This window comes from Sus scrofa, chromosome 4, assembly GCF_054392235.1.
Source record: "Sus scrofa isolate SSC_HxYL_T2T_F1_AM1 chromosome 4, Sscrofa_HxYL_maternal_Yorkshire_Landrace_v2.0, whole genome shotgun sequence".
Classification (NCBI taxonomy): Eukaryota; Metazoa; Chordata; class Mammalia; order Artiodactyla; family Suidae; genus Sus; species Sus scrofa.
This window is the reverse complement of record NC_139386.1, coordinates 60,104,847-60,132,624: the sequence shown is the minus strand read 5'-3', so window position 1 is coordinate 60,132,624 and position 27,778 is coordinate 60,104,847. Positions and strand designations below refer to the sequence as shown.

Genomic DNA, 27,778 nt, shown 5'->3' with positions numbered 1-27,778 from the left:
AGAATATATATATACACTTTTTCTCATATTATCTGTAATATATAATTACCAAGAATATATATATATATATTTTTCATATATATGTATATATAAGTAAGCAGCAATACTTTCAAAAAAAAAAAAACAATGTCTGGGTCACTTTGCTATACAGCAGAAATTGGTACAAGATTGTAAATCAATTTGTAAATCAACTATACTTTAATAATAAAAAAGACACTGGGTATAATTCCCCACACTATATAATATCTCCTTGTTACAGTCGATTTTATGCATCATAGTTTGTATCTATTATTTCCTTACTCCTCATTTTTCCTCCCTACCATTTCTCTCCTTTGGTAACCATTCATTTGTTTTCTGTCTATGAGTCTGTTTTCTGTTTTGTATATACACTCATTTGTATTATTTTTTAGATGCCACATATAAATATTATCACACAGTATTTGTCTTTCTGTCTGACTTATTTCAATCAGTAAAATATTCTTTTTTTTTTTTTTTTTTTTGTCTTTTTAGGGCCGCACCTGCGGCATATGGAGGTTCCCAGGCTAGGGGTCGAATCGGAACTGCTGGCCTACGCCAGAGCCACAGCAATGTGGGACCCAAACTGCTTCTGTGACCTACACCACAGCTCAAGGCAACGCCCGGATCCTTAACCCACTGAGTAAGGCCAGGGATCGAACCCTCAACCTTGTGGTTCCTAGTCGGATTCGTTAACCACTGAGCCACAACGGGAAGTCCCAGCAAAATATTCTTTACATTATACTTTGAGTACTTTACTCAATAATACCCAATCAATGCATCCTTCTTTAAGAGCAAAGTAACATAAACTATTAATAATTTTAAAAACTAGTGTTAATAACCAAAATTCAGAATGGAATTATAAACAGGTGGCACATTATAATTCGGTATTAATGTATGCTTATAATAAAGGGATGTAAAACAAAATTATTACAAATTGGCGGGTTTTAAATGTCATATTTAAAGTCAACACAAATAAGAAGTGTTTAAATTTTTCTTTCAAACACACACACGTACACAAGCTTTCCTAAGTTAGGACTAAGAAAATAAAGATGATGTCCATCAATGTTTTCAGTACAGGAAAGAGAACTGCTAGTTTAGAATTTCTGGTTCCCTAACTTACCTTAATAACTTCCTTTAAAATTTTATAGAATACTGTGAGAGTGGAGTTGTAGCATATGTGCATTTAAATTACAGAAGCTCAACTATAAGCATTTGGCAGGAGGAGAGAATGTTGGAAAAACAGCAGAAATACCACCATTCCACTCAATGAAATTCTGAGTAGGAAGGAGAGAATAACTGTCTTTTTTCAATTGGTTTCTGATCTGAAGTCTTTCATGGTGGGTCCTGGTGCCACAGGTGATTGAAGACATTGTAAATAACACTTTTGTTTTTACTTAATCTTCATTTATTTGTTGGCTTTAGAATCTAAACTCCTAGCATTATGTGACTTGACTGTGTACTGATGGCACAATAGGTTTCATTAAGTCATAATGTCAATTATATTGGTTCCTAGTAATTTCCTATCTCCAGCCCTCTGTCCACATGATTATACTTGGGCTTTGGAAAGATCATTTTGGCTGCTGTGTAACAAACAGACTGCAGCAAGAAAAGAGGAACAACAGCTCCATGCTGACCTGAATTACTAAAATGATGGGAAGGGATGGAAGTGGATAAGGGGTTCCCGGAAAAGATGGTCTTTATAGCTACTTTGTGAAGAGCTGCTTTGTGCTTCAGTTCCTAACAACTACACAGCATTAGTTTTTCTCCAACATGGGTAGGTACCTTACATTCTGCTCCCAATACATGTTTTAAGAAGAAAAACGTTCAATAAGATAAGCTTAAAGAGACCTTTTAGCCTTTCCTCCCTTTTCAGTAGTTTCATATTGGTTTGTGACCTGAAACATCTTTAATATATTTCATATGAGTTTCATATGAGTTTGTGACCTGAAAAGTTTTTAATATATTTAAACATTAAGCGTTTGCTCCAGAAACTGCTGTGCTTCTGGAGATTCAGAAATAATGACACCCGTCTTGCCTTACTCTCACTTACTTCCAAGACTGACATAAAAGACTTCTATAAATGATTTGTAGTCCATAAAAGACAAAGGACAAAATGTAGGGAACACCACTGAAAACAGTAGCCACATTAGTTCACAATTTTCCATTGTGTACATAAGGTACTGTTTGTAGCTCAGGTCATTTCCTAGCTTTGAACTCAAAGGTTTACCAGTTTCTGAAGTTCTTTTTAAACCATATGATTCCCAGAAAGGCATCCTGTAAGGAGAAGATGATTTCATTTTACCCAACAAGTGATACAGATGACATCACTGTATTTTAAAACCCTGCAAAACAAACAGTGCCGTATGGTTCATTTTTTTCCAACAGTGAATTGACAATCTGGAGTATTCTAATAAACTGCTGTTAGTCTAGGAATATTTTTGGCCAAATTTTTCTCTTCCCCTTGTTATAACTGGTTTGCTAATAGATTTCTTTAGCTTTAGAGTTATAATTAGAAGACAGCATAATTAAATTGCAATTGCTGTTTGGGTGAAATCCAATCAATTTAAGCAGCAGTACTTTCAAAAGAAAACAATGTCTGGCAAAAAGAGAATAACAAATGCCATGCTCTAATGATCTAGGTTATCTAATAATGATTGCCTAACAGTTGAGCTTGGGTGTTTTTTTTTTTTTAAAGGCTGGATAGCAAGTGATATTAGAATCATCAGTGCATTTCAAGGCATCACAATTATAATGACAATAAATGTTATAAACATTAATGGTGGTAATAAGAAACAAAAATTAATTTGGGGTCAGAAACCTACCAGTCTTAGGTCTGCCATTTGTTCATCCGTGCCCCAGTAGCTGAATTCGCTTCTAGTGTCCAGAGAATTTCCAAGCACATAGATATCTTGCTTTAGAAGCCAAAAACTCAGTGGCAGGTCCTGGTTCTATAGAATGAATGAATGTAACTGTGTTTCTAGCTGCCCACCCTCCAATGTATTGTCTAACCTGGTTCTTCAGCCTTCCTGGAGACTTTTTAAGTCTTTCAGAAAATTCCATCCTTTGTTAAATCAGCCAGTCTTTTTCTATTGCTTACAACCAAGAAGCCTGGCATCTACTTCAAACTACATCTCAAGCCTGTCCTCTTCACTTCATGTCAACTGTCACCACTCTGGTCCAAATTCCCAGGACAAATTTTCTGCACTCAAGCAGTAGCTTCCTGACTAGTCTTCTTGCATCCATTCTTGTCGTCCTCCAACTCAATCTACTTATAATAGTTAATGGGATCATTCCTAAATACAAAAGGAACCATAAACATTCTTCTCTATAAAATTCCTCTCATTGACTGAAATATTTAATTTTACTTTTTTGGGGGGGCTTTTTAGGGCTGCACCCACGGCACATGGAAGTTCCCAGGCTAGGGGTCCAATCGGAGTGGTAGCTGCTGGCCACGGCCACAGCCACAGCCACAGCCACAGCCATGCGAGATCCAAGCCATGCCTGCAACCTACACCATAGCTCACAGCAATGCCAGATCCTTAACCCACTGAGCAAGGTCAGGGATTGAACCTGCGTCCTCATGGATGCTAGTTGAGTTGTTAACTGCTGAGCCATGAGGAGAACTCCTAATTTTACTTTGTTAATGTAATCAATGTAGCTCAATGTGATTTGGCTCCTGCCTACCTCTCCAAACTCATCTCTTGCAGCTCTCTCCATTCTCTATGCTTCCTCCACCTGGCCTGCTTTCTCATCTTGGATTTTCATGCATTCTCTCCTGTACCTGGGATACCTTCATCCCTATTTAATCTGTCTAACTCTTCCTCATTCTTTAGGTGTCAGTTAGAATGTACTTTCCTTAAAGAGGTCTTTCCTTGTGCTTCAATCCAAAATAGGTCTTCTTACTTATGGCCTTCATAATATCCTGTACATTCCATCTATTAAAATTCCTGGAATGTATAATTATGTATTTCTATTAGTGTTGTGTAGAATCTCTCTCTAACCTCAATTCTACAAGGGCAGGAAATATGTCTAATTTATTCTACCTTGTATTCCAGTATCTGGTGCATAAAATCCACTTAATTAATAAATATGTTGAATAAATTAAAGAATGAAAGATGATCTTCTTCTGATTTAACACTAGTAGACATTTTACCAGGTCATTCTTATTCATATCATACTCTTGGTCTTATTGGAACTGAATAATAGGGCACTGTTTGTTCTCACTAGTACATAGGTGTTTGCAGGTTTTGTTAATAGATGTCATCCACAATCTATTGGCAAAATATATAGTTAGCTTGATTTTTGTTATTAGCCAATTAATAGAATTAGAAAGATATAACTAATCTTTTACTGAGCCTATAATGAGAATTCTGTATCCATGAATGTTCTAATAACGTTAAGCAAGAAATTTTCTCCTAAACACTCACAGTGACATCCTTACAAATGGAAGGAGGAAAAGAAAACAGGTTACAATTCATTCTATTTTTCTTGATCCTACCCAAAGTGGATTCACAATTGCTTATGGTAGTCTTACGGTACTTTGTGGAACCTAAAATTTCTTTTTAGACCTGTGAGGCGGCAGCTATGGTTTTTGACTGTTAGGAAAATTTCCTCTTTTCCTCAGAACAGGAAAAGGCACATGACCCAGGCTGGTCAAAGAACTCCATGCCACAGCCATAGTGATTGTTCCATGAATGGCTCTGAAAAAAGCTGGAATAATCAGGGTTCTTACTGGCAGATTTTCTATGAAGACAGAATGGAATATAACCTCTTGCTTCTGGATTCACAGTGAACCCCTTGCTTCTGGTCAGCTGTGAAGAGGTAAAAAAAAAAAAGAAAAAGAAAAAAAAACCTGGTACCTCTTCTGTTCTTCTTCTCTACCAAGTAGAGGAAGCGATTCATAATGCTGGGTGAATAGGGGGTGGGAAAAGGGAGACTTAATGGTATTAGTATTTATATAAATGTAACTTTTGGTTTAAAACATCTCAAAGGATAGTTAACTATACTATCAAAACTTTTTTTTGGAGTTCCCGTTGTAGCGCAGTGGTTAACGAATCCAACTAGGAACCATGAGGTTGCGGGTTTGGTCCCTGCCCTTGTCAGAGGGTTAACAATCCGGCGTTGCCGTGAGCTGTGGTGTAGGTTGCAGACGCGGCTTGGATTCCGAGTTGCTGTGGCTCTGGTGTAGGCCGGTGGCTGCAGCTCTGATTCAACCCCTAGCCTGGGAACCTTTATATGCCACAGGAGCAGCCCAAGAAATAGCAAAAAGACAAAAAGACAAAAAAACAAAAAAAAAAACACCTTTTTTTTTAATTTTAAGAATTTTTACTTTTCTCTATTATAGCTGGTTTACAATGTTCTGTCAATTTTCTACTGTACAGCAAAGTGACCCAGTCACACACACATATATACATTCCTTTTTCTCACATTCATGCTCCATCATAAGTGACTAGACATAGTTCCCAGTGCTATACAGCAGGATCTCATTGCTTATCCATTCCAAAGGCAATAGTTTGCTTCTATTAACACCAAATTCCCAGTCCATCACACTCCCTCCCCCTCGGCAATCACAAGCCTGATCTCCATGTCCATGATTTTCTCTTTGGTGGAAAGGTTTATTTGTGCCATATATTAGATTCCAGATATAAGTGATATCATATGGTATTTGTCTTTCTCTTTCTGACTTACTTCACTTAGTATGAGAGCCTCTAGTTCCATCCATGTTGCTGCAAATGGCATTATTTTGTTCTTTATACTACTAAAACTTTAAAGAAGAATTAATACCAATCATTTACAAACTCTTCAAAAAACAGAAGAGATGGGAACTCTTCCCCACTCATCCTCTAAGGCTAGTATTACCCTGAAACCCAAACCAGGTAAAGACATTACATAAAGAAGAAAACTACAGATCAGTATTGCCTATGAATACAGATGCAAAAGCCCCAACAAAATATTAGCAAACCAAATCATGCAATATATAAAAAGAATTATATTGCATGTCGATATTTATTCTAAGAATGTAATATTGGTTTAAAAATATGCCAATCAATGAAATAAATCAAAGAAGACACAAACAGATGGAAAGATATACCATGCTTTGGGATTGGAAGAATCAATATTGTCAAAACGACTATACTATACAAGGCAATCTACAGATTCAATGGTATCCCTATCAAATTACCAAAGACATTCTTCACAGAACTAGAACAAAATATTTTAAAATTTGTGTGGAAACACAGGAGACCCCAAATAGCCAAAGCAATATTGAAAAAGAAAAATGAAAATTGAGGAATAGAGCTTCCTGACTTTAGACAATATTGCAAAGCTACAGTCATCAAAACAATATGGGACTGGAACAAAAGCAGAAATATAGACCAATGGAACAGTACAGAAAGCCCAGATATAAACCTAAATACCTATGGTCAACTAATCTATGACAAAGGAGGACAGAACATACAGTGGAAGAAAGATAGCCTCTTTCATAAATGGTGCTGGGAAAACTGGAAAGCTACATGTAAAAGAATGAAAGTAGACACTACTTAACACAATATACAAAAATAAACTCAAAATGGATTAAAGACCTAAATATAATCCCAGATACCATAAAACTCCTAAAGGAAAACATAGGCTGAACACTCTTTGACATAAATCACAGCAAATTCTTGTTTGATCCACCTCCTGGAATAATGACGATAAAGACACAAATAAACCAATGGGACCTAATCAAACTCAAAACCTTTTGCACAGCAAAGGAAACCATTAAAAAAATGAAAAGACAACCCACAGAATGGGAGAAAATCTTCACCAATGATGCAACAAAGGCCTAATCTCCAAAATATACAAATAACTCATGCAACTCAACAACAACAACAACAACAAAAAAAAAACAAACAAACAACCCAATTGAAAGATGAGAAGAAGACCCAAATAGACATTTCTCCAAAGAAGATATATGGATACCCAACAGGCATATGAAAAAATGCTCAATATAACTAATTATTAGAGAAATGCAAATCAAAACTACAATGAGGTACCACCTCACACCAGTCAGAATGGCCATCGTTAACAAGTCAGCAAATGCTGGAGAGGGTATGGAGAAAAAGATACCCTCCTCCACTGTTGTTGGGAATGTACATTGGTACAACCACTATGGAAAACAGTATGGAGTTATCTCAGGAAACTAAATACAGAGCTACCATATGATCCAGCAATTCCACTGCTAGGCATATATCCAAAAAAAAACCTTCACTGAAAAAGGTACACACATCCCTAAGTTCAGAGCAGCACTATTTCACAACAGGCAAAACATGGAAACAACCTAAATGTCCATTGGCAGATGAATGGATCAAGAAGATGTGGTACATATATACAATGGAATATTATTCAGCCATAAAAAAGACAGACTAATGCCATTTGCAGCAACATGGATGGATCTAGAGACTCTCATACTAAGTGAAGTAAGCCAGAAAGAAAAAGAAAAATACCATATGATATCACCTATTTGCGGAATCTAAAATATGGAACAGATGACCCTATCTAAAAATAACAAACAAACAAAAAACAGAAACATATCATGGCCAAAAAGGGCAGACTTGGGGTTCCCAAGGAGAAAAGGGGAGGGAGTGGGATGAAGGAGCATTTGCGGGTTTTTTTGGATGCAAACTGTTATATTTGGAATGGATGGGCAATGGGATCCTACTGCACAGCACAGGGAAATGTGTGTGATTGAGTCACTTTGCTATACAACAGAACTTGATGAAACACTATAAATCTACTACACTTTAATAATAATAATAAAAGAAAAAATAAAAATCTGCCAATCAATACACTATAGTGAAAAAAAGGCAAAAAGCACATGATCATCTCAATAGACACAGAAAAAGGATTTGACAAGAATCAATGCCCTTTCATTAGAAAAACACTCAACAAACTGGGACCAGAGTGGAACTTCCTCAACCTGATAAAGGGCCTCTACCAAAACCTCACAGCTAATATCACACTTAATGTGAAAGACTGAATGCTCCTCTCACAGATAAGGAAAAAGACAAGATGTCCACTTATATTCAACTCTGTACAAGAGGTTCTAGTTAGTGTGATTAGGCAAGAAAAGATATGAACGGTATCCAGATTGAAAAGGAAGAAATAAAACTATCTCTATCCACAGACAATATGATCTTATATGTAGAAAATCCTAAGAAATACACAAAATCTATTAGAACTAATAAATTAATCGAGGTTGTAAGATACAAGATCAGTATACAAAAATCAGTTTTATTTCTATTCACTGGCAATGAAAAATCTGAAAATTAAGGAAACAAGTTTATTTAGAGTAACAACAAAAAGAATAAAACACTTAGGAATAATTTTAAAGGAAGTACAAAACTTGTGCTCTGAAGATCATAAACCACTGTTGACAAAAATTAAAGAAGACCTAAATAAATGGAAAGAAATCCTGTGCTTATGATTCAGATGGCTTAATATTATTAAAATGGTGATACCTCCCAAACTGATCTACAGATTCAACACAATTCCTCAAAAGCCAGCTGATTTTTATGTAGAAGTTGACAAGTTGATTCTAAAATTTATAGGAAAATTCAATGGACCTAGAAATGATCTTTCAAAAGGACAAAGCTGGAAGGTCATTTTACATTTTACTGACTGATCCATTCACTGGTGCTGCCATAAAGATGGAATTGAGTGTCTAGAAATAAGCTTCAACAATTATCATCAGTTGATTCTTGACAAAGGTACCAAGATAATTAATGAGGAATGAACAGTCTTTTCAAGAAATAGTGCCTAAACATCCATAGAGTCATATGCAAAAGAATACATTTAGATACTTTCTTTCACCATACACAAAATTTACTCCAAATGGATTATAGAGCTAAACAGAAGAGTTAAAACTATAGAATACTTTAGAAGAAAACATAGGTTTAAACTTTGTGATCTTGCCCTAGACAATGGGTTTTTAGATATATCACCAGAACCACAAGTAACCAAAGAATGAGACATCCTTGATATCATCAAAATCAAAAAAGAAAGATAACTTTGTGTATCAAGTAACAATGTTGAGAAAGTAAAAGACAATCTCAACAGATTGGGAGAAAATAATTGCAAAATATGAATCTGATAAGGTACTTGCTTTCAGAATGTATAAAGAAATCTGACAACTCAATAATAAAAAGATAAAGTTTGGAGTTCCTGTCACGGCGCAGTAGTTAACGAATCCGACTAGGAACCATGAGGTTGCGGGTTTGATCCCTGGCCTCGCTCAGTGGGTTAAGGATCCAGCGTTGCCGTGAGCTGTGGTGTAGGTCGCAGATGTGGCTCGGATCCCACATTGCTATGGCTGTGGTGTAGGCCAGCGGCTACAGCTCCAATTCGACCCCTAGCCTGGGAAATCCATATGCCGCGGGAGCAGCCTAAAAAATGGCAAAAACACAAAAAAAAAAAAAAAAAAAAAAAAAAAAGATAAAGTTTAAAAAGGGGACAGTATGCAGGTGCAGCCCAAAAAACATTTAAAAAAATAATAAAATAAAAAATGGTCAATAGATCTGACTGAACATTTTTTCCAAAGATGATGTACTGGCTAACAAGAAAATAAGTTAAACGTTTATCATTAGCCATTAATGCAAATTGAAACTACAATGAGATCTCATGTCATAGCCATTGACATGGTTATAATAAAAAAAGAGATACTTCATGGTTATAATAAAAAAAAAAAGGCAAATAATAGTGAAAGTATGGAGAAATTAGAACCCTCAAACACTGTAGGGGGAACGTAAAATGGCAGAAGTACTTTGAAAAACAGTTTGACAGTTTCCTCACATGGTTAAATATAGAGTTACTATATGATCCAGATATTCTACCCCTAGGTACATAACTAAGAAAACTAAAAACATATATCCACACAAAAACTTAACATGACATTTACAAGGCATTATTCATAATAGACAAAACTGTAAGCAATCCAAAAATTTATCAACTGATGAACAGATAAATAAAATATTGTATATCTATAGAATGGAATATTATTTGGAAATAAAAATCTGAATAAACTACCGATAACACTAAAACATGGATTTTACAGAGTGAATGTTTCTCTTATAATTCATAAAAACTTATCCCTCAGTGTGATTGTATTAGGAGAGGGTGCCTTTGGAGGCCATTAGGATAAGAGGAAGTCATAAGGGTGGAACCTACATGAATGGGGATTAATGCCCCTAGAGAAGTCATGAGAGAGCTGGCTTCTGCTGCTCTAGTCTCTGACATAAAGGATACAACAAGAAGTCAACAGTCTGCAACTGGGAAGCTGGACTTGACTAAAACCCAACCATGATCTCAGGCTTCTAGCTTCCAGAACTGTATGAAATAAACCTCTGTTGTTTATAAGCCACCCCACCTAGTACCATGTAACAGCAGCCTAAACAGCTAAGACCATTGATGAACCTTAAAAATATGCTAAGTCAAAAAAGCCAGACACAAAATACCACATTTCCTATGATTCCACTTACATGAAATGTCCAGAATAGTCAAATCTATCGTGATGGCAAGTAGAGTAGTGGTTGCTTAGGGTTTAGAGATTGGGGGAAGAATGGAGTATGCCTGCTAATAGTCAAGAGGTTTTTATTGGAGGGGGATGAAAATGTTCTAAAATTAATTGTGGTGATGGTTGTATTCCTCTGTGCATATACTAAAAACAATTTAAAAAGGTGAATTGTGTTATATGTGAATTATATCTCAGTAAAACTATTTTTAAAAGTAATCAGGAGTTTCTGTCCTGGCTCAGTGGTTAACGAAACCAACTAGGATCCATGAGGTTGCGGGTTCGATCCCTGGCCTTGCTCAGTGGGTTAAGGATCTGGCATTGCTGTGGTATAGGTTGCAGACACGGCTCAGATCCCGCATTTCTGTGGCTCTAGCACAAGCTGGTGGCTACAGCTCTGATTGAGAACCTCCATATGCTGCAGGTACAGCCTTAGAAAAGGCAAAAAGACAAAAAAATAATAATAATAAATTTAAAAAATAATAAAAGTAATCATTACTTTAAAAAGTTAATAAATGTAATTTGAGAATTGTTGCACATAGAGAAGTAAAATTTATTTATTGGCCACACCTACATCATGCACCATAGCAATGACTTGTGATGTTTCTTGCACCAGATGTTAAGTGATGTAATACTATTTGTATCACCCTTTAACTGTGGCAACTTTAAGTACCATATTATAGTCCTTGGGGCAACTACAATTAAAGAAATTCAGATAATAAATAGTAGAGCAGATAAAGTGGGGAAAGAGAAATCAAATGGCCTGATCATTCCAATTATAAAGCAGCAAATTACAAAATCAAATATGGTATATCAAAATATAAAATTTACCCAAACTTGATAACAAAAAGAAAGACTCAAATATTCTGTCTCAATAAACCTACTAGAAACAGAGACAGGTTAAAAATAAAAGATGGAAAATGGATTTACCATGCAAATACTAAGATTAAGACAGCCAATGTGGCTATATTAATAGCAAACAACATAGATATAAGAATAGTGCATATTATCAAGGATAAAGACGGATGTTTCATAATTTAAAAAGACGTTGATTCATCAAGAATACACGCCAATTCTAAAATTCATAAAGCAAAACTGAAAATAGAAAGACGTAGACAAAAATCAGTAAAAAGGCAGAACAGTAGTCACAAATAGACAAAAAAAATTAGTTAACTATGCAGAATTCTTGAATAACACTATTACCAATGTGACCTAATGGACATTTATAGACTACTCCACCCCAAAACAGCATAATATACATATTTTTCAAAGCCATATAGATCATTCAACAAGATAGAACATGTTTTGAGCTATAACACATCTCAATACATTTTTTAACAGGACTGGAATTATACAAAATATATTCTTTGAATATAACAGAATTAAATGAGGAATTAATAAAAGATATATGAAAAATTCCTGAATGCCACATACTTCCAAAAAATTAACAGGGGAAACAAGATCACAAGGCAAATTAGAAAATATTTTGAAGAATGAATTGAAAATACAACCTAAGTTCATGGATAGGAAACCTCATTATTGTCAAGGTACCAGTTCTTCTCAATTTAGTCTATACATTCAGTGCAATCTCAGTCAAAATCCCAGCAAATTATCTTGTGGATATGGACAAACTGATTATACGGTGATAAAAAAAAAAAACAAAAAAAAACAAAAAAAACAAAAAAAACAAATAGCCAACATAATATTGAAGGAGAAAAACTAAGTTGAAGGACTGACACTAATCAACTCCAAGACTTACTATAAAGTTACAGTGATGAAAACAGTGTGGTATTGTTGAAAGAACAGATAAATAGATCAATGGAACAGAAGAGAAAGCCCAGAAAGAGACCAACATAAATATGGTCGACTGATATTCAGCAAAGGAGTAAAGGCAGCACAATGGATCAAAGACAGTCTTTTCAGCAAATGGTGCTGGAACAACTGGACAACTACATGCAAAAGAATGAATCTAAATACAGATCTTATACCCATGACAAAAATTAACAACAACAACAAAAATTATCATAGACTTAAATATAATGTGCAAAACTATAAAACTCCTAGAAGACAATGTAGGATGAAAACCTAGATAACCTTGGGTATGGTGATGCTTTTTAGATATAATACCAAGGACAAGATCCATAAAACAAATAATTAAGATATTCCTCATTAAAAATAAAATCTTCTGCTCTGTGAAAGACAATGCCAGGAAATTAGAAGACAAGCCAAAGAACAGGAAAAAATATCTGCAGAAGACCCAAGTGATAAAGGACTTTTATCCAAAATATTCGGAAAGAACTCTTAAAATTCAATAATACAAAAACAAATAACCTGATTTTAAAAATGGGCCAAAAACTTGAACAGACACCTCAAAGATGACATATAGATGGCAAATAAGAATATGAAAAGGTTCCACATTACTTGTCAGCAGGGAACTGAAAATTAAAACAACCATGGGATACCACTAACACATCTGGTGAAATGGCCAAAATCTGGAACACTGGCAACATCAAATGCTAACAGGGATGTGGAGCCATGGAAACTCATTGCTGGGAATGCAAAATGATACAACCACTTTGGAAGACAGTTTGGTAGTTTCTTCAGAACTAAACATAGTCTTGTCATATGATCGAGCAATCACACTCCTTGGTATTTACCTAAAGAAGTTTAGAACTTGGGTTCATACAAAAACTTGCACACGGATGTTTGTAGCAGCTTTATTCATAATTGCCAAAACTTGCAAGCGACCAAGATGTCCTTCAGTGAGTGAAAGAATAAATATACTGTGATTCATCCAGACAATGGAATATTATTCGGCACTAAAAAGAAATGAGCTATTAAGCTGTGAAAGGACATGGGGGAATGTTAAATGTACATTATGAAGCGAAAGAAGCCAATCTGAAAAGGCTGCGTATTATACAATTCCAACTACTGGACATTCTGAAAAAGGCAAACTATAGAGACAGTGAAAAAATCAGTGGTTTCTAGGAGCTCAGAGTAGGAGAAAAGATCAATAAACAGAGCACAGATTAGTTTTTAGGGCAGTGAAAAAAATATTCTGCATAATACTATCATGAGAAAGACATGTCCTTACATATTTGGCCAAATCCATAAAATGCACAACACTAAAAATGAATCCTAATATAAACTACGGATTTGGGGTGATTATGATACATCAGTTTAGGTTCATCATTTGTAACAAATGGACTCTCTGGTGACAGACGTGGATAATGGGTGTGGGATGGAGTATGTACCTGTAGGGGCAGAGGATATATGGAAAATCTTTGCAACTTTCTCCCCAGTGCTCTGAAAAAAAAAAAAAAAAAGGTCTAAAAAATAAGGTTTTGAGGAATAAATCCTTTTAAAAAAAGAGAAAAAAAAGAAATAGAATATATAACTTTATAATCAAGCTAGATCAATCAAAGAAAAGGTAGGAAAGAGAAAACATAGTAACGAATGGTTAGAAAGGAAAAAGATGACCAAAACTTCTAAATGCATTAGTAATTATAATGAATGTAATGAGTCAAATATCCTGTTTCAGGCATATACTCTACATTTCTGTTTCCTGGACTGTTTTCCCAATTATGAAGAATAAGATGACAAATACCATCAGAGAAAGGGCTCAGTCGTTTAGAGACTGCTGTCTCTGCTGTTGCACTGACACTCCTTGCACTAGTTACCTCACCCACCAAATGTTTCCTCCTCAATAATCCTTAAAGTTGGGAGGGATTTTTTTTTCTGTTAATTATAGATCTTTAGGTCTAAGGATACACATGGCTCATCCACATGCCCTCTTATGCCTTATCTATTTAGTTTTCTCCATTGAAGAACCTGCAATAATTTGAAGGCTATTTTGCAGACCTTACTTACTCTACAATGCACTCATCCCCCCGCCCCCAACCCCGAAAAAAAAGAAAACACTTTCCTCTGAAATCAGTCAAGCAATATTCCACAGGAAAGTGAACCATCCTGCATTAATATAATTAACATAGTGCAGGAGTCCCGATGGCCTTGCGGGCAGTCTAGGACACTTCTCTCCAACCTTCCCCTGGTCTCTCCCTCCCTGGACTCAGACTTATACCTGAGTCTGACTTGCACCTGGGGCCTTCCCTGCCTCTACCCCTACCCTCCGGTGCTTATCCTAATAAAACGCTCACACATTTAATCCTGTCTTGGCATTTGCTTCCCAGATGACCCAGCCTAACACATCTGGATTAATATTTTCTTGAAACTAGCAACTTTTAAGCGGGTCCTCAGAATACGGGTAAAGAAACAGGGGTTGTGTAATGCAGATCTCAGATATGGAGCTCCTCCTCTGTTCCATGTATCCCCACCTTGGAAAAGACACTAATAAAAAGGAAATCTGGCTTTTTTTTAAATTTATTTATTTTTTTAATTTATTTATTTATTTTTTGTCTCTTTGCCATTTCTTGAGCTGCTCCTGTGGCATATGGAAGTTCCCAGACCAGGGGTCGAATCGGAGCCATAGCTGCTGGCCTATGCCAGAACCACAGCAATGCGGGATCTGAGCCGGGTCTGCAACCTACACCACAGCTCACGGCAACGCTGGATCCTTAACCCACTGAGCGAGGCCAGGGATTGAACCCGCAACATCATGGTTCCTAGTCGGATTCGTTAACCACTGAGCCACGACGGGAACTCCGGAAGTCTGGCTTTTAAATAATTGTGTCAAATTAACAACTTTCCTACTAAGTGGTTCTCCATTACATACAAATTGAACCAGTTCAAACAAGAAGGGAGCAAGTAAGGAACTGTTATTTGATTTTAGCTACTTAGGTGTCTGTCTCTTGATTGTAAGCTCCTCAAGGGCTGGTATCCTGCCTGCATCACTTTTAGACCTTGTACTGGGTTCAATAGTAGGTACTGAAAAAACGTCCATTGAATGGAGGCCGGAGATGAACTCAGTGGTGCTTAACTGCAGTGAGTACAGAAATTAAAGGGGGAAGGGAGTTCTCAGACCTTTCTAGGGATATGAAAAAATGTATATAAAATGTGTTTTTTTGAATGTTTTCATTACACAAACCATAGAAAATAAACTTCATTTCATTTTACAACCCATACAGAAAGTGAACAAAAATCTTGTTAGCTACAGTGGTGATTAGCTACATATAAAGTGCAAAAGATTACAGAGACTGATTCTAAAATGCCGAGGAACTCTACCCCAGTGATACTCTATTGGCTTAAATGGTTATCCTGCCTTTCTAAGAACTGGCTAAAACATAATGTCTGAATGGAGGAGGATAATTTGCAATAATCATATGGCTAGATAAAGCAATATTATACATATGTATATATACACACTCTATATAATACATATTATATATGATATATAAGATATAGATACATACGTCTACTTATACTAAGATTTCCTTATACCTGTAGACTTATTGAAACCTCATTATTTACACATTGGAGATAATTATATTTCTTCTTCAAAAACAAAAAGAAAAAACCTGTATCTTTCTACATGTCAGGTAAAAGTTTCTTTAAAACAAAATATTGATCTATATAGATGATAGTGGAAAGCTGACTTTTACAAAATAATTTGATAATAGTAAATGAAAATAGAACAGAAAGAGTTGAGAGTTAAACTCCATTTCTGATTGTTTCATCATTTTAAAAAAGCGCAATTTGTTTCACCAACTGTTATGTATTTGTGGTAATTATTACTACAGCAATGAAAATAAGTGTATCTGTGGAGATCTCAAACAATGAAGCTTTGACTAGTCTTTCCTGTAATAGATTAACACATCCAAACCATGCCTTGTCATTGGGAAATTTTTGCTGTGCATTAATTGATTTAAAACCTAATTAATTTCTCAATACTATTTAAGAACCCCGCAGTAACACTGGCTTGAATTTTAAGCAGGCTCAGTCAAGTTTCAGAAGGTGGAAAGAATATCCCACATACCAGAGTCAGAAAAGGCAGAAAACATTTTCTTCTTCCTTTTTTCATCATTTTCCCCAGAAACTATTGCAGTGGGTAAAATTAAAGAAGAAAAAAAAAAACTATGACAATTTGAAAGTATGGATTCCAGGTCTTTTTACATATATTATTGAAAATGTTATGTAGAATAAGCTCTACAGAGTTGCAAGTTTGCATGAAACTGTCTGGAACACTGGGAAGTCTAATTCTTGTCCTACAAGCTTAGGAGAAAATAAAACCATAGCTCTTCACATTTCAAATTAACATGTCATCTTCCCTATGAGTCAACCAAATAACAGATATGAATTGAAGTGTCTACCAGGTTCAGAGCATGATAGAACATTTCATCATGAATCTCCACTGAAAGGAATTAACCCTAAAGAATTTGGCATGTACTTTTATATGAAAAAATTAGAAAAGCAAGTAATTCCAAGTAGTTAAACAAAGGTAATGAATAGATGAAACTTTTCAATTAAAAGTTAAGGAAAACAAAAGGCCTATCATTTTACAAAATCTGACAAATTTGGAAACAGAATAGAAAAATACATAATTTTCTAGAGAAGGTACGTTTGCTCTAATACAGAAAGAAATGAAATTCCAATTATAAAAAGTGAGTAGGTAGAAAAGGAATATGTATTCCTTTTCCAAAGACACTGTTTTCCTAGTTAGCTTTCGGAAACCCCTCCAACACAGGCAGAACTTCTTAAACGATTGCTTATAAAGTTTCTTAATAAATGATTTTGGGTAACAAAATATATTTCACATGTTAAAAAAATAAGCAAGCTTTTATGCTATAGCATCTCCTTGCTTTTCTTCATTCAACGAATACTTATTGAGCCGCTCATATATAATTATACCTGGTTCTAGTGCTAGGGATTCAGCATGAAGAAGACAGCCTAAAATCACAGCCAGCATGATACTTACTTTTCAGGTGAGATCAATGATAGGCAAGAAAATAAGTCGAGGTCCAGCACGCATATTCTACTATTGCGTTATCATTCTGCCCTAGCATTGTCCTTTAGTTCATTACTGCTGGATGTGGTTGAAGTCATATTATAACGTGATAAAAACCTTTTCATAGTTCAGATAAAGCATCCATGGCCCAGTGCTAAGCTAGACCTGTCTTAAAAGGATCACCATGAATATAAGCCAGAGATCATCTGACTATACTTGCTTTAAACTGGCTATGCTCAGTCCTACATTTCATGTTTCTTCCACTTATTTATTTTTAATATTTATTCACTTGCTCTTTTTTTTTTTTTCTTCTTCTTCTTCTTTTTTGGCCGCCATGCAGCATATGGAGTTCTCAGGCCAGGGGTCAGATCCCAGCTGCAGCTGTGACCTAAGCCTCAGCTGCAGCAATGCCAGATCCTTAACCACTGTGATCAAACCTGCGTCCCAGCACTCCAAAGACGCTGTTGATCCCATTGCACCATAATGGACTCCTATTCTTTTGTTCTTTGTTACTCATTTGCCAAAATCTAATAAAACATTCTTTTCTAGAGCTACCATAGTTCCAACTACTGCAGCCTCAGAGTCAGTTCCAAAGAGCACGGGCACCTGCCCATTTTCACACAAGCAACAGAAAAAAGTTCCTGGCAGAAAAATCCTAAATCTGCACACTTTAAAGAGATATGGTGGGAACCGTACATGATTTCCAGGGGCAGACAAGTATAAGGTCTAACATTCCCTTACCTTGCTGGAGGAACGTCAATATTGGAAGAAACAACTTTTCGTTTTTGCTCAAGGAGACAGATGGAGCGCGTGTTTTCTTTTTCATGGTCAAGGGCTCGGTTGGCTTTTTTGGTGTCTGCTGTTTTCACATCTTCCTCCATGGCCAAGGGGAACAAGTGTTGATGAGACATTTTTTTACTAGAGTCACGTTTTAAGTCCTCTGGTTGAAATGTGAAGGTCATTTCCCGCTTAATGCTCCCCACCTGTGGAATGAAACACAAAAATTCTTACTCACCCAAAATATCAGCTTTGCATGACTATGGGCAGATGGCTGTGAGGCGAGACCACAGACTCTGCTGTCCCTATTCATCTCGAGATTTTATAGTTTAAATGCGAAAAATGTAACACAGAAATAACTGGCATTAAACATAATATACAATTACTAAAGCACCACTTGTCATAATGCAAACAAGAAGCATCACAAGCACAAGAGAAACTTTTCAGACATGCAAAAACCTTAGACTTGAAAGCATGAGACTTCTAAAAAGTCTAAACATTTGAAACATCACTGTTTTCTCTTCCACCACTGAGAAAACTCAAGTAAATAAATACTTAAATATTTCATGCTGATTATGTTTAACAGAAGGGAGCTATACATATGTAAAATCAAGCCTTATAGCTTTGACTATGAATACTGATCTCAACCTCTACTCTTTTTTTTTTTTTTTTTTTTTTTTTTTTTGGTCTTTTTGTCTTTTGTTAGAGCTGCACATGCAGCATACGGAGGTTCTCGGGCTAGGGATCTAACTGGAGCTGTAGCCTCAGGCCTATGCCACAGCCACAGCAGTGCAGGATCCAAGCCACATCTGCAACCTACACCACAGTTCACAGCAACGCCGGATCCTTAACCCACTGAGTGAGGCCAGGGATCAAATCCGCAACCTCATGACTCCCAGTCATATTCATTTCTGATGCGCCAGGACGGGAACTCCTCAACCAACTCTTTAGTTCATGAAGAATTGTTCTTATCTATAGCAGTTAAGATCTTAATGAAATCCCTTGATTAGTATGACAATTAAAAAGTTGTATTAATTTTTCTTGTCATTTGTGACTAAATGAAATGATGATGAAAGTTTAAGACAAATATAAAACCTCAAGGAATTAAATCTGGTTATTTCAGATTTCAGAATTGTGATGACTGAAAAAGGAGACTAAAGTCTAAAAAAGGGGTTTTTAAACTGTCACTTTAACACTCTCTGACATAAATGACAGCAACATCTTCTCAGATCCACCTATCAGAGTATTGACAATAAAAAGAAAAATAAACAAATGGGACCTACTCAAACTTCAAAGTTTCTGCACAGCAAAGGAAACCCTAAACAACACAAAAAGACAACCCACAGAATGCGAGAAAATCTGCAAGTGAATCGACTGACAAGGGATTCATCTCCAAAATTTATAAACAACTCCTGCAGCTCCATACCAAAAAAACAAACAACCCCATCCAAAAATGGACAGAAGATCTAAACATACAATTCTCCAAAGAAGACATACAGATAGCCGAGAAACACATGAAAAGATGTTAGAGAGATGCAAATCAAAACCACGATGAGGTACCACCTTACACCAGCCAGAATGGCCATCAGCCAAAAGTCTACAAACAAGAAGTGCTGGAGAGGGTGTGGAGAAAAAGGAACCCTAGTACACTATTAGTGGGATCGTAAATTGGTGCAACCACTGTGGAAAGCAGTATGGAGAATCCTCAGAAAACTAAACATAGAACTACCATTGGATCCAGTAATCCCACTCCTGGGCATCCACCCAGAGAAAACCATGACTCGAAAAGACACATGTACTCCAGTGTTCATTGCAGCACTATTTGCAATAGCCAAGACATGGAAACAACCTAAATGTCCATCGACAGAGGAGTGGATCTAGAAGAGGTGGTACATAGACACAATGGAATATTACTCAGCCATTAAAAAGAACGAAATACCAGCATTTTTTGCAACATGGATGGACCTAGAAATTATCATGCGAAGTGAAGTCAGCCATACAATGAGACACCAACATCAAATGCTTTCACTGACATGTGGAATCTGAACAAAGGACAGACTGAACTTCTTTGCAGAACAGATGCTGACTCACAGACATTGAAAAACTTATGGTCTCTGGAGGAGACACTTTGGGGGGTGGGGGGATGTGCCTGGGCTGTGGGATGGAAATCCTGTGAAATCAGATTGTTATGATCATTATACAACTACAGATGTGATAAATTCATTTGAGTAATAAAAAAAATGAAAAAAAAATAAAGTGATTGGCACTTTAAAAGATTTGAGGTAAACTTGTTAAAAGTCTTAAGTGTATAAAGAAGAACCAGTCTAGCTGGTAACTTGGAGCCTCTCAAATCAGTGGGGTATGTTTCAAAATATACACATCTATAAGGCATTTCACAGGCCCATAGAGTCTCTCCCTTTCATAAAGCTGGTGTATGGAGACAGCAGATTTTTTTTTTTTTTTTTTTTTTTTTTGGTCTTTTAGGGCTGTGCCCACGACATATGGAGGTTCCCAGGCTAGGGATCTAATCAGAGCTGTAGCCTCCAGCCTACGCCACAGCCATAGCAACTTGGGATCTGAGCCTCGTCTGCAACCTATACCACAGCTCACGGCAATGCTGGATCCTTAACCCATTGAGCGAGGCTAGGGATTGAACCTGCATCCTCATGGATGCTAGTTGGATTCGTTAACCACTGAGCCACAGCAGGATCTCCCATGGAGATAGTAAATCCTCACTCATTCGCTTAATCAGAAGATAATAATTTTTAATTTCAGGTAGGAGAAAAAGCCCAAAGAACTTGATCAAATAGGTTTAGAATTATAGAAGCTAGGAGTTGCCAGCGGGTAAAGAACCCGACTAGTGTCCATGAGGATTCAGGTTCGATCCCTGGCCTTGCTCAGTGGGTGAAGGATATGACATTGCTGTGAGCTGTGGTGTAGGTCCCGGCTACAGCTCAGATCCTGTTGCTGTGGCTGTGGTGTAGGCCGGCATTGCAGTTCCGATTTGACCCCTAGCTTGGGAACTTCCATATGCTGCAGGTGCAGCCCTAAAAAGACAAAAAGAAAAAAAAAAGAAAAGAAAAAAGAATTATAGAAACTTAAGCCACAAACATAAGGTATTTTCAGAATAAAATGAGAATGTGTTCGATTAACAGCAGAGACTGGCAAAGTATGGCATAAATGACTAGAAATTCTTGGACCACGGGAAATCTTTGAGGTTTCTGCTTGAGTCACAGCACCTGCTCACATATATATTTCCCCAGAGCCCAAGGATGACTTGTGCCTTGGGATCGCCTTGGCTGGAATGCATCCTTCTTGTGAACGCAGCTCTCAACTGAGCTCTTTGCTCCCCCTGGCCTTCACTTGGCAGGAAGAAGAGAGGGTCTTCCATGGCATTCCTGCCAGATCAAGCCCCAGAAAGAAGCCCATCTTTGGATTAAGTGGGTGAGTGAAAATTTACTGTCTCCACACACTGACTAACCCTCACCCTTACCCCAGCCCCAAAGGAAAACCCTCAGCAATTTCTGTCTACTTGTAACATGACAAAGTTGCCATATTTCTTAGAATGCATTGATTAATGAAGTAAAATAAGAGTCCAAGAAAAATGAGTGCTTTAAAGAGCTGTTTTAATCAAGTCATTCTTCCATAGAAAGGAATACGAAAAGGTTTCAAGCTTCTAAACTGCAATAAAAAAGTAAACATAAATTAAATGTAAGTAAAATTTTTCAATAAAAATGTAGTTTGGAAAATTGACAAATGTAATTATAAATATTTTAAATATCCACCACTAATCACTTTCAATGCAACTTTTTCTGCCTGGAGGTGGAAGTGAAAGGGAGGCATTTTTTCACTGCCATAGTAGTAGCTCATTCCCAGCCGAGGTTACAACAGGAATGCACTAAACACCGGCCATAAAAGATGAAAACAAAGGCCTGGTTTTGATGATTATAAATAGTTTCTCTCTAAGTGTCAAGTATTACATTCATTAAATATTTAAGTAGTCATTAGTATTAAGTTGTAGCAATAATTGACATCCATACCTCCCCTGGGGCCAAATGAACTGGTTAAATGAATTGATCAAGTTCTTTGGGAGTAGAAGGGGGTACAGCCAACACCCAGCTATTGTACCTCCAGGAAATCATCAGAAGACAACAGCAAAAGGAGGATATGAACCCCAATTAAATTTGAACCCCTATTAGATCAGCAGAAGAAAGCAGCTAAGGGAAGACAGGATCCCATCTGTACGAGATTTCCAGAAAATGCGAATCTATAAAGACAGAAAGCAGATGCGTGATTCCTGGGGCTGGGGTTGAGAATAAGAACTGTTTGCAAATGGGCACCAGAAAAACTTTCTCCAGTGATGCAAACATCCTAGAACTAGACTGTAGCCATTTGTACAATGCTATACATTTATCAAAAATCACTGAATTGGGAGTTCCTATCATGGCTCAGCAGTTAACGAACCCAAACAACATCCATGAGGATACGGGTTCCATCCCTGGCCTTGCTCAGTGGGTTAAGGATCCTGCGTTGCCGTGAGCTGGGGTGTAGGTTGCAAACACAGCTGGGATCCCACATTGCTGTGGCTGTGATGTAGGCCGGTGGCTGCAGCTCCGATTGGACCCCTAGCCTGGGAACCTCTATGTGCCTTGGGTGCGGCCCTAAAAAGACAAAAAAAAAAAAAAAAATCATTAAACTGTATTCTTACGAGATGAATATTATAGCATGTATGTAAATTACACCTCAATAGTACTGTTGATTAAAAAAAGAAGGAAAAGGAAGAAAGAACCAAACCAGGAGTAACTGGTGTGTAACGTGTATTACCAAGAACCCCCTAGACTAGAGATTGTGGTGCCAATTCCCATCTGTGTCACAAAGAGGCAGCCAAGGAATGGTATCACAACCCAGGCTGCTGCAAATAGCTGTGCTATCCTATCCTGCACACAAGCAAGATAGGCCAAAATCCAGTTCCTACTCAGGCCAGGTACCCAGGCCTCTTCACCCATAGATGAAGGACATTTTTCTAACTCGTCCACCTGGAGAACTTTTTGTACTTGTTCTGCCCAAAGAGGACACTCTTATTTATTTTTTTTTCCCAAACTCCATAAATGCCTTGGTGACAAAAAGAAACACTTCTGGTGATCTACAGAGCCTGGGCCAAGTTAGCTTTCTTCCTTGAAGCTGACACCAATTAATTATGTGACTCATCTGAGCTGATATTTTTTGTGAATAGAAAAGTTGAGGAAATCTGAAAAATCACCCTGTGCCACAGCTCACAAGGAAGCAAAGGATCCAACAACAGAAGATAGCCAGAAAAAAACAAACAAGCCAAAAACAAAACAAAACAACAACAACAACAAAAAACTAGACATGGCAAATAATGTCAAGAAAGAAGAAAAACAACAAGACTATTAACTAGGGATTTCAAGGAGAAAATACAAGGCAGAGGTTTAGGAATAATCTTAGTCTGGGAGTGCCCGTTGTGGTGCAGTGGAAACAAATCTGACTAGGAACCATGAGGGTGCAGGTTCCATCCCTGACTTCACTCAGTAGGTTAAGGATCCGGCATTGCCCTGAGCTGTGGTGAAGGTCACAGACCCTCCATATGCCACGGGTGCGGTCCTAAAAGGACAAAAGACAAAAAAGAAAAAAAAAAACTTCATTTTTAAAAAGTGTCTCCTTTTAGTCTTTTTAAAAACCATTAGCATATATTATTTTTAAAATAAAATAATAAAAAGTCCTATTTTCATTTTGGAAAAAAAAAAAAAAAGTATCTCCACAAGGGTGAGTTAATCTGACTGGATTCCACAGGGATGAGACTGCAAGTTGGAAAGCAGTGGTATCTGATTCTGGTTGTCAAATTTCAAGATGGACATGGACAACCTGGAACAAACACAGTGGGGTGGTCAGGATGACAAAGGATCTTATTGGAAGGAAATAGGAATATTTTGTTTAAAAACCATAAGGCTATGCAAACAATTGCCTTTGGAATGGATAAGCAATGAGATCCTGCTGTATAGCACTAAGAACTACATCAAGTCACTTACGATGGAGCATGATCATGTGAGAAAAAGAATGTATATATGTATGTGTGACCTGGTCACTTTGATGTACAGTAGAAAATTGACAGAACACTGTAAACCAGCTAGACTGGAAAAAATATAATCACTTAAAATAAAAATAAAACCAGAAGGTTTAAGGCCCACATAGCTTCTCTTAATTATGGGCAGAGCCCTCCTGAAGAGAAATGAGAGTGCTCCTGTGTTCCTCCGCAACCAGGGTCAATGATGCCCACTTGTGCTTCCTGAAAACTCTGTTCTGACCTTATGGTTTACTCTCTCTTCCTCTTTTCCGCTCACTCTTCCACCATGTTGCAAATAAAACATTCTGTGTCTATAAGAAATACTTTTCTTTTCTTTCTTTTTTTTTTTTTTTTTTTTTTTTTTTTTGGTCTTTTGCCTTTTCTAGGGCCGCTCCCACGGCATGTGGAGGTTCCCAGGCTAGGGGTCTAATCGGAGCTGTAGCCGCCGGCCTACGCCAGAGCCACGTCAATGCCAGATCTGAGCCACTTGTGTGACCCACACCACAGCTTACAGGAACTTCAGATCCTTAACCCACTGTACGAAGCCAGGGATCGAACCTGCAACCTTCTGGTTCCTAGTCGGATTCATTAACCACTGAGCCACTATGGGAACTCCTAGGAAATATTTTCTACTTTTAACATGACTATGTATGATTTCATGGACTCATAATCTGTTAAGCAGGTGGAATCTCAGAGACTACCCAGTCTCAAACATGTTATTTTTCACTATAGAGTCTGAATGTACTTTCTTTTTATGTTCATTTAACACAAAATATATGCTTGTTGTTAAAATTGCAGTAAAAATGTGTAAAACTATGGATAAGAGAATATGAAAGAGAATGGATGTGTGTACATGTATAACTGAATCACTTTGTTGTACAACAGAAATTATCACAACCTTGGGAATCAACTATACTTCAATAAAACTTTAAAAAATAGAAAAAATTGGAGTTCCCGTCGTGGCGCAGTGGTTAACGAATCCGACTAGGAACCATGAGGTTGCGGGTTCGATCCTTGGCCTTGCTCAGTGGGTTAAGGATCCGGCGTTGCCATGAGCTGTGGTGTAGGTTACAGACGTGGCTCAGATCCCGTGTTGCTATGGCTGTGGTGTGGGCTGGCAGCTACAGCTCTGATTGGACCCCTAGCCTGGAAACCTCCATATGCCGTGGGAGCGGCCCTAGAAAAGGCAAAGGACAAAAAAAAAAAAAAAAAGAAAGAAAGAAAGAAAAAATTTTAAATGTGTATAAAATAAAATGAGGACAGTTTTTGCTTTCCCGCTCTCCTACCAACCCTGCCCAGTCAGGTCCAACCACTAGAAACAACAGCTTTTAAGACTTACTGCAATACTTCAATTTACTTAAAATGCATTCAATACCTACATGTGTATATACACTGTTTGGAGTGTCTAAACATGAATGTCATTACACTACATGTATTCTTCTGTAGCTTATTTTTTTACTTCACAATGGGCATCTTATCATGTTAGTAGTAGATCTACTATATTTAAAATTTTTGAACACTATAACATTTCATAGATCATATATATATATATATATATGTCTTTCTAGGGCTGCTCCTATAGCCTATCGGGGTTCCCAGGCTAGGGGTCAAATCAGAGCTGCAGCTGCCAGCCTACACCACAGCCACAGCAATGCAGGATTCGAGCCGTGTCTGTGACCTATCCCTGGCTCACAGTAACCCTGGATTCTTAACCCACCGATCGAGGCCAGAGATCAAACCCAACTCCTCATGGATATTAGTCAGGTTCATTACCACTGCACCACCACAGGAACTCCATAAGACCATATTTTTTAACCCATCTTTTCAATTTTTGATGTGCTTTTCAATTTTTCATCATTAAACATAATGCCACAGTGAACGTCCTTGTATGTATGTATGCATATACCTGTGCGAGCATTTTTGTAGCAAAAATTCCTGAAGCTTAGAATTGCTGACTCAACCAATCACAATTTTCTTTATGAGGAAACAAACTATGGAACATGCATAAATGGACATACCATGAAGTCACTGAAAAAAACGGTATCAGGAGAAATCCACAATCTTATTAAGAGGAACACATTCGTTCAAGCTGCATACTAATACGTTAGGCATGATTTCACTGCTTTTAAAAAACAAAGCTGTTTGCTAAAAATCTACACACCTTAAGGAAAAGAAGATAGGATGGGTCAGCAGGGCTCTTTCACTTCTTTTATATTTAGATACACACATATAGCTGTATGCACAATTTTTAATTGGTGGGATTATGGGAGATTTTTACTGTTTTAAGGTTTTCAAATTTAAAAATAAAGAAATAATATCTGTAGAGATTCACAAAGATTAGGGTATCTCTACAGAAATTATTTCTTTATTTTTAAATAATGCTCTGTTCTGGTCAACACATTGAAGGAGCTGGCACCTCCAACCAGAGTTGGTGGGAAGATGCATGTTCCAGCATGGCAAAAGGCACAGATTTGAATCGAACACCCCCTTGTTTTAGTAATTCTACATCTAAGGGGGAAAAAATGCCTAGAAAAGCATGCAAAGATACTTATCACAGTATTTCTTATAGTATTAAAAATGCAAATTCCCTAAACATCCATCAATAAATTTGGAATTAAATATGATGAAATAAAATGTATAGTTAAGGCGTTCCCGTCGTGGCGCAGTGGTTAACGAATCCGACTGGGAACCATGAGGTTGCGGGTTCGGTCCCTGCCCTTGCTCAGTGGGTTAACGATCCGGCGTTGCCGTGAGCTGTGGTGTAGGTTGCAGACGCGGCTCAGATCCCGCGTTGCTGTGCCTCTGGCGTAGGCCGGTGGCTACAGCTCCGATTAGACCCCTAGCCTGGGAACCTCCATATGCTGCGGGAGCGGCCCAAGAAATAGCAACAACAACAACAACAAAAAGACAAAAGACAAAAAAAAAAAAAAAATGTATAGTTAAAAACAAAGACAGTTCTAAATTTATTGAAATGGAAAGAGTTAATACATTAATTGAAAAAAGGAAATTCAAATGAGTTTATGTAATACAATCTTAAGGAGGAGAGATATATTATATATTTATATATACAAAGAGAAAAACAATTCTGAGAGGACGTTCCAAGATGTTAAGAATGGTTTTCCTTGGAAGCAGATTTATAGTCCCATTTTGCTTTTTATCCTGTTTGTAATTTTTACAGTGTTCATTACAATGTTTGGTATTTTAAAACCTACAAAGTTATTCTATTCTTAAAAAATAAAAATCATTTTTGCATAATTAAGTTTCTCAAGAATCTGGCATTGACATAGCTAATACTTTTTTTCCTTCTACTAGCTTTCACTTATTACTATATATGCATATACTAAAGGGGGAAGTGAATTACTTAAAATTATCCTTCCAATTGTACTATTACTTTCATTGATTATCAGTACCTCCAAGTGTACTGTACCACAATAACTAGCATTGAATTCCTTCT

General features: G+C 37.0%; 1 protein-coding gene and 1 long non-coding RNA gene across 3 annotated transcripts in view; one reads left to right on the top strand and one right to left on the bottom strand.

Annotated features, from left to right (window-relative positions):
- Positions 1-27,778, bottom strand: part of ZNF704 (zinc finger protein 704) — a 271,560-nt gene that overhangs the window by 202,472 nt on the left and 41,310 nt on the right. The window contains exons 2-3 of one of the 2 annotated variants that reach the window (XM_085022080.1): positions 18,207-18,448; positions 13,266-13,870 (exon numbers count right to left, since the gene is read on the bottom strand). In XM_085022080.1, coding sequence (XP_084878206.1) covers positions 13,690-13,870; positions 18,207-18,448 — 423 coding nt within the window. In that variant the 3' untranslated portion in view covers positions 13,266-13,689. Of the gene's footprint in view, positions 1-13,265; positions 13,871-18,206; positions 18,449-27,778 lie in introns of those variants that run through there. The other variant, XM_021089176.2, reaches the window with a different exon arrangement.
- LOC146403820 (uncharacterized) lies at positions 2,697-9,427 on the top strand. The gene is made up of 2 exons (XR_014843661.1): positions 2,697-5,403; positions 7,768-9,427. It is a non-coding gene; the product is annotated as an uncharacterized LOC146403820 (long non-coding RNA).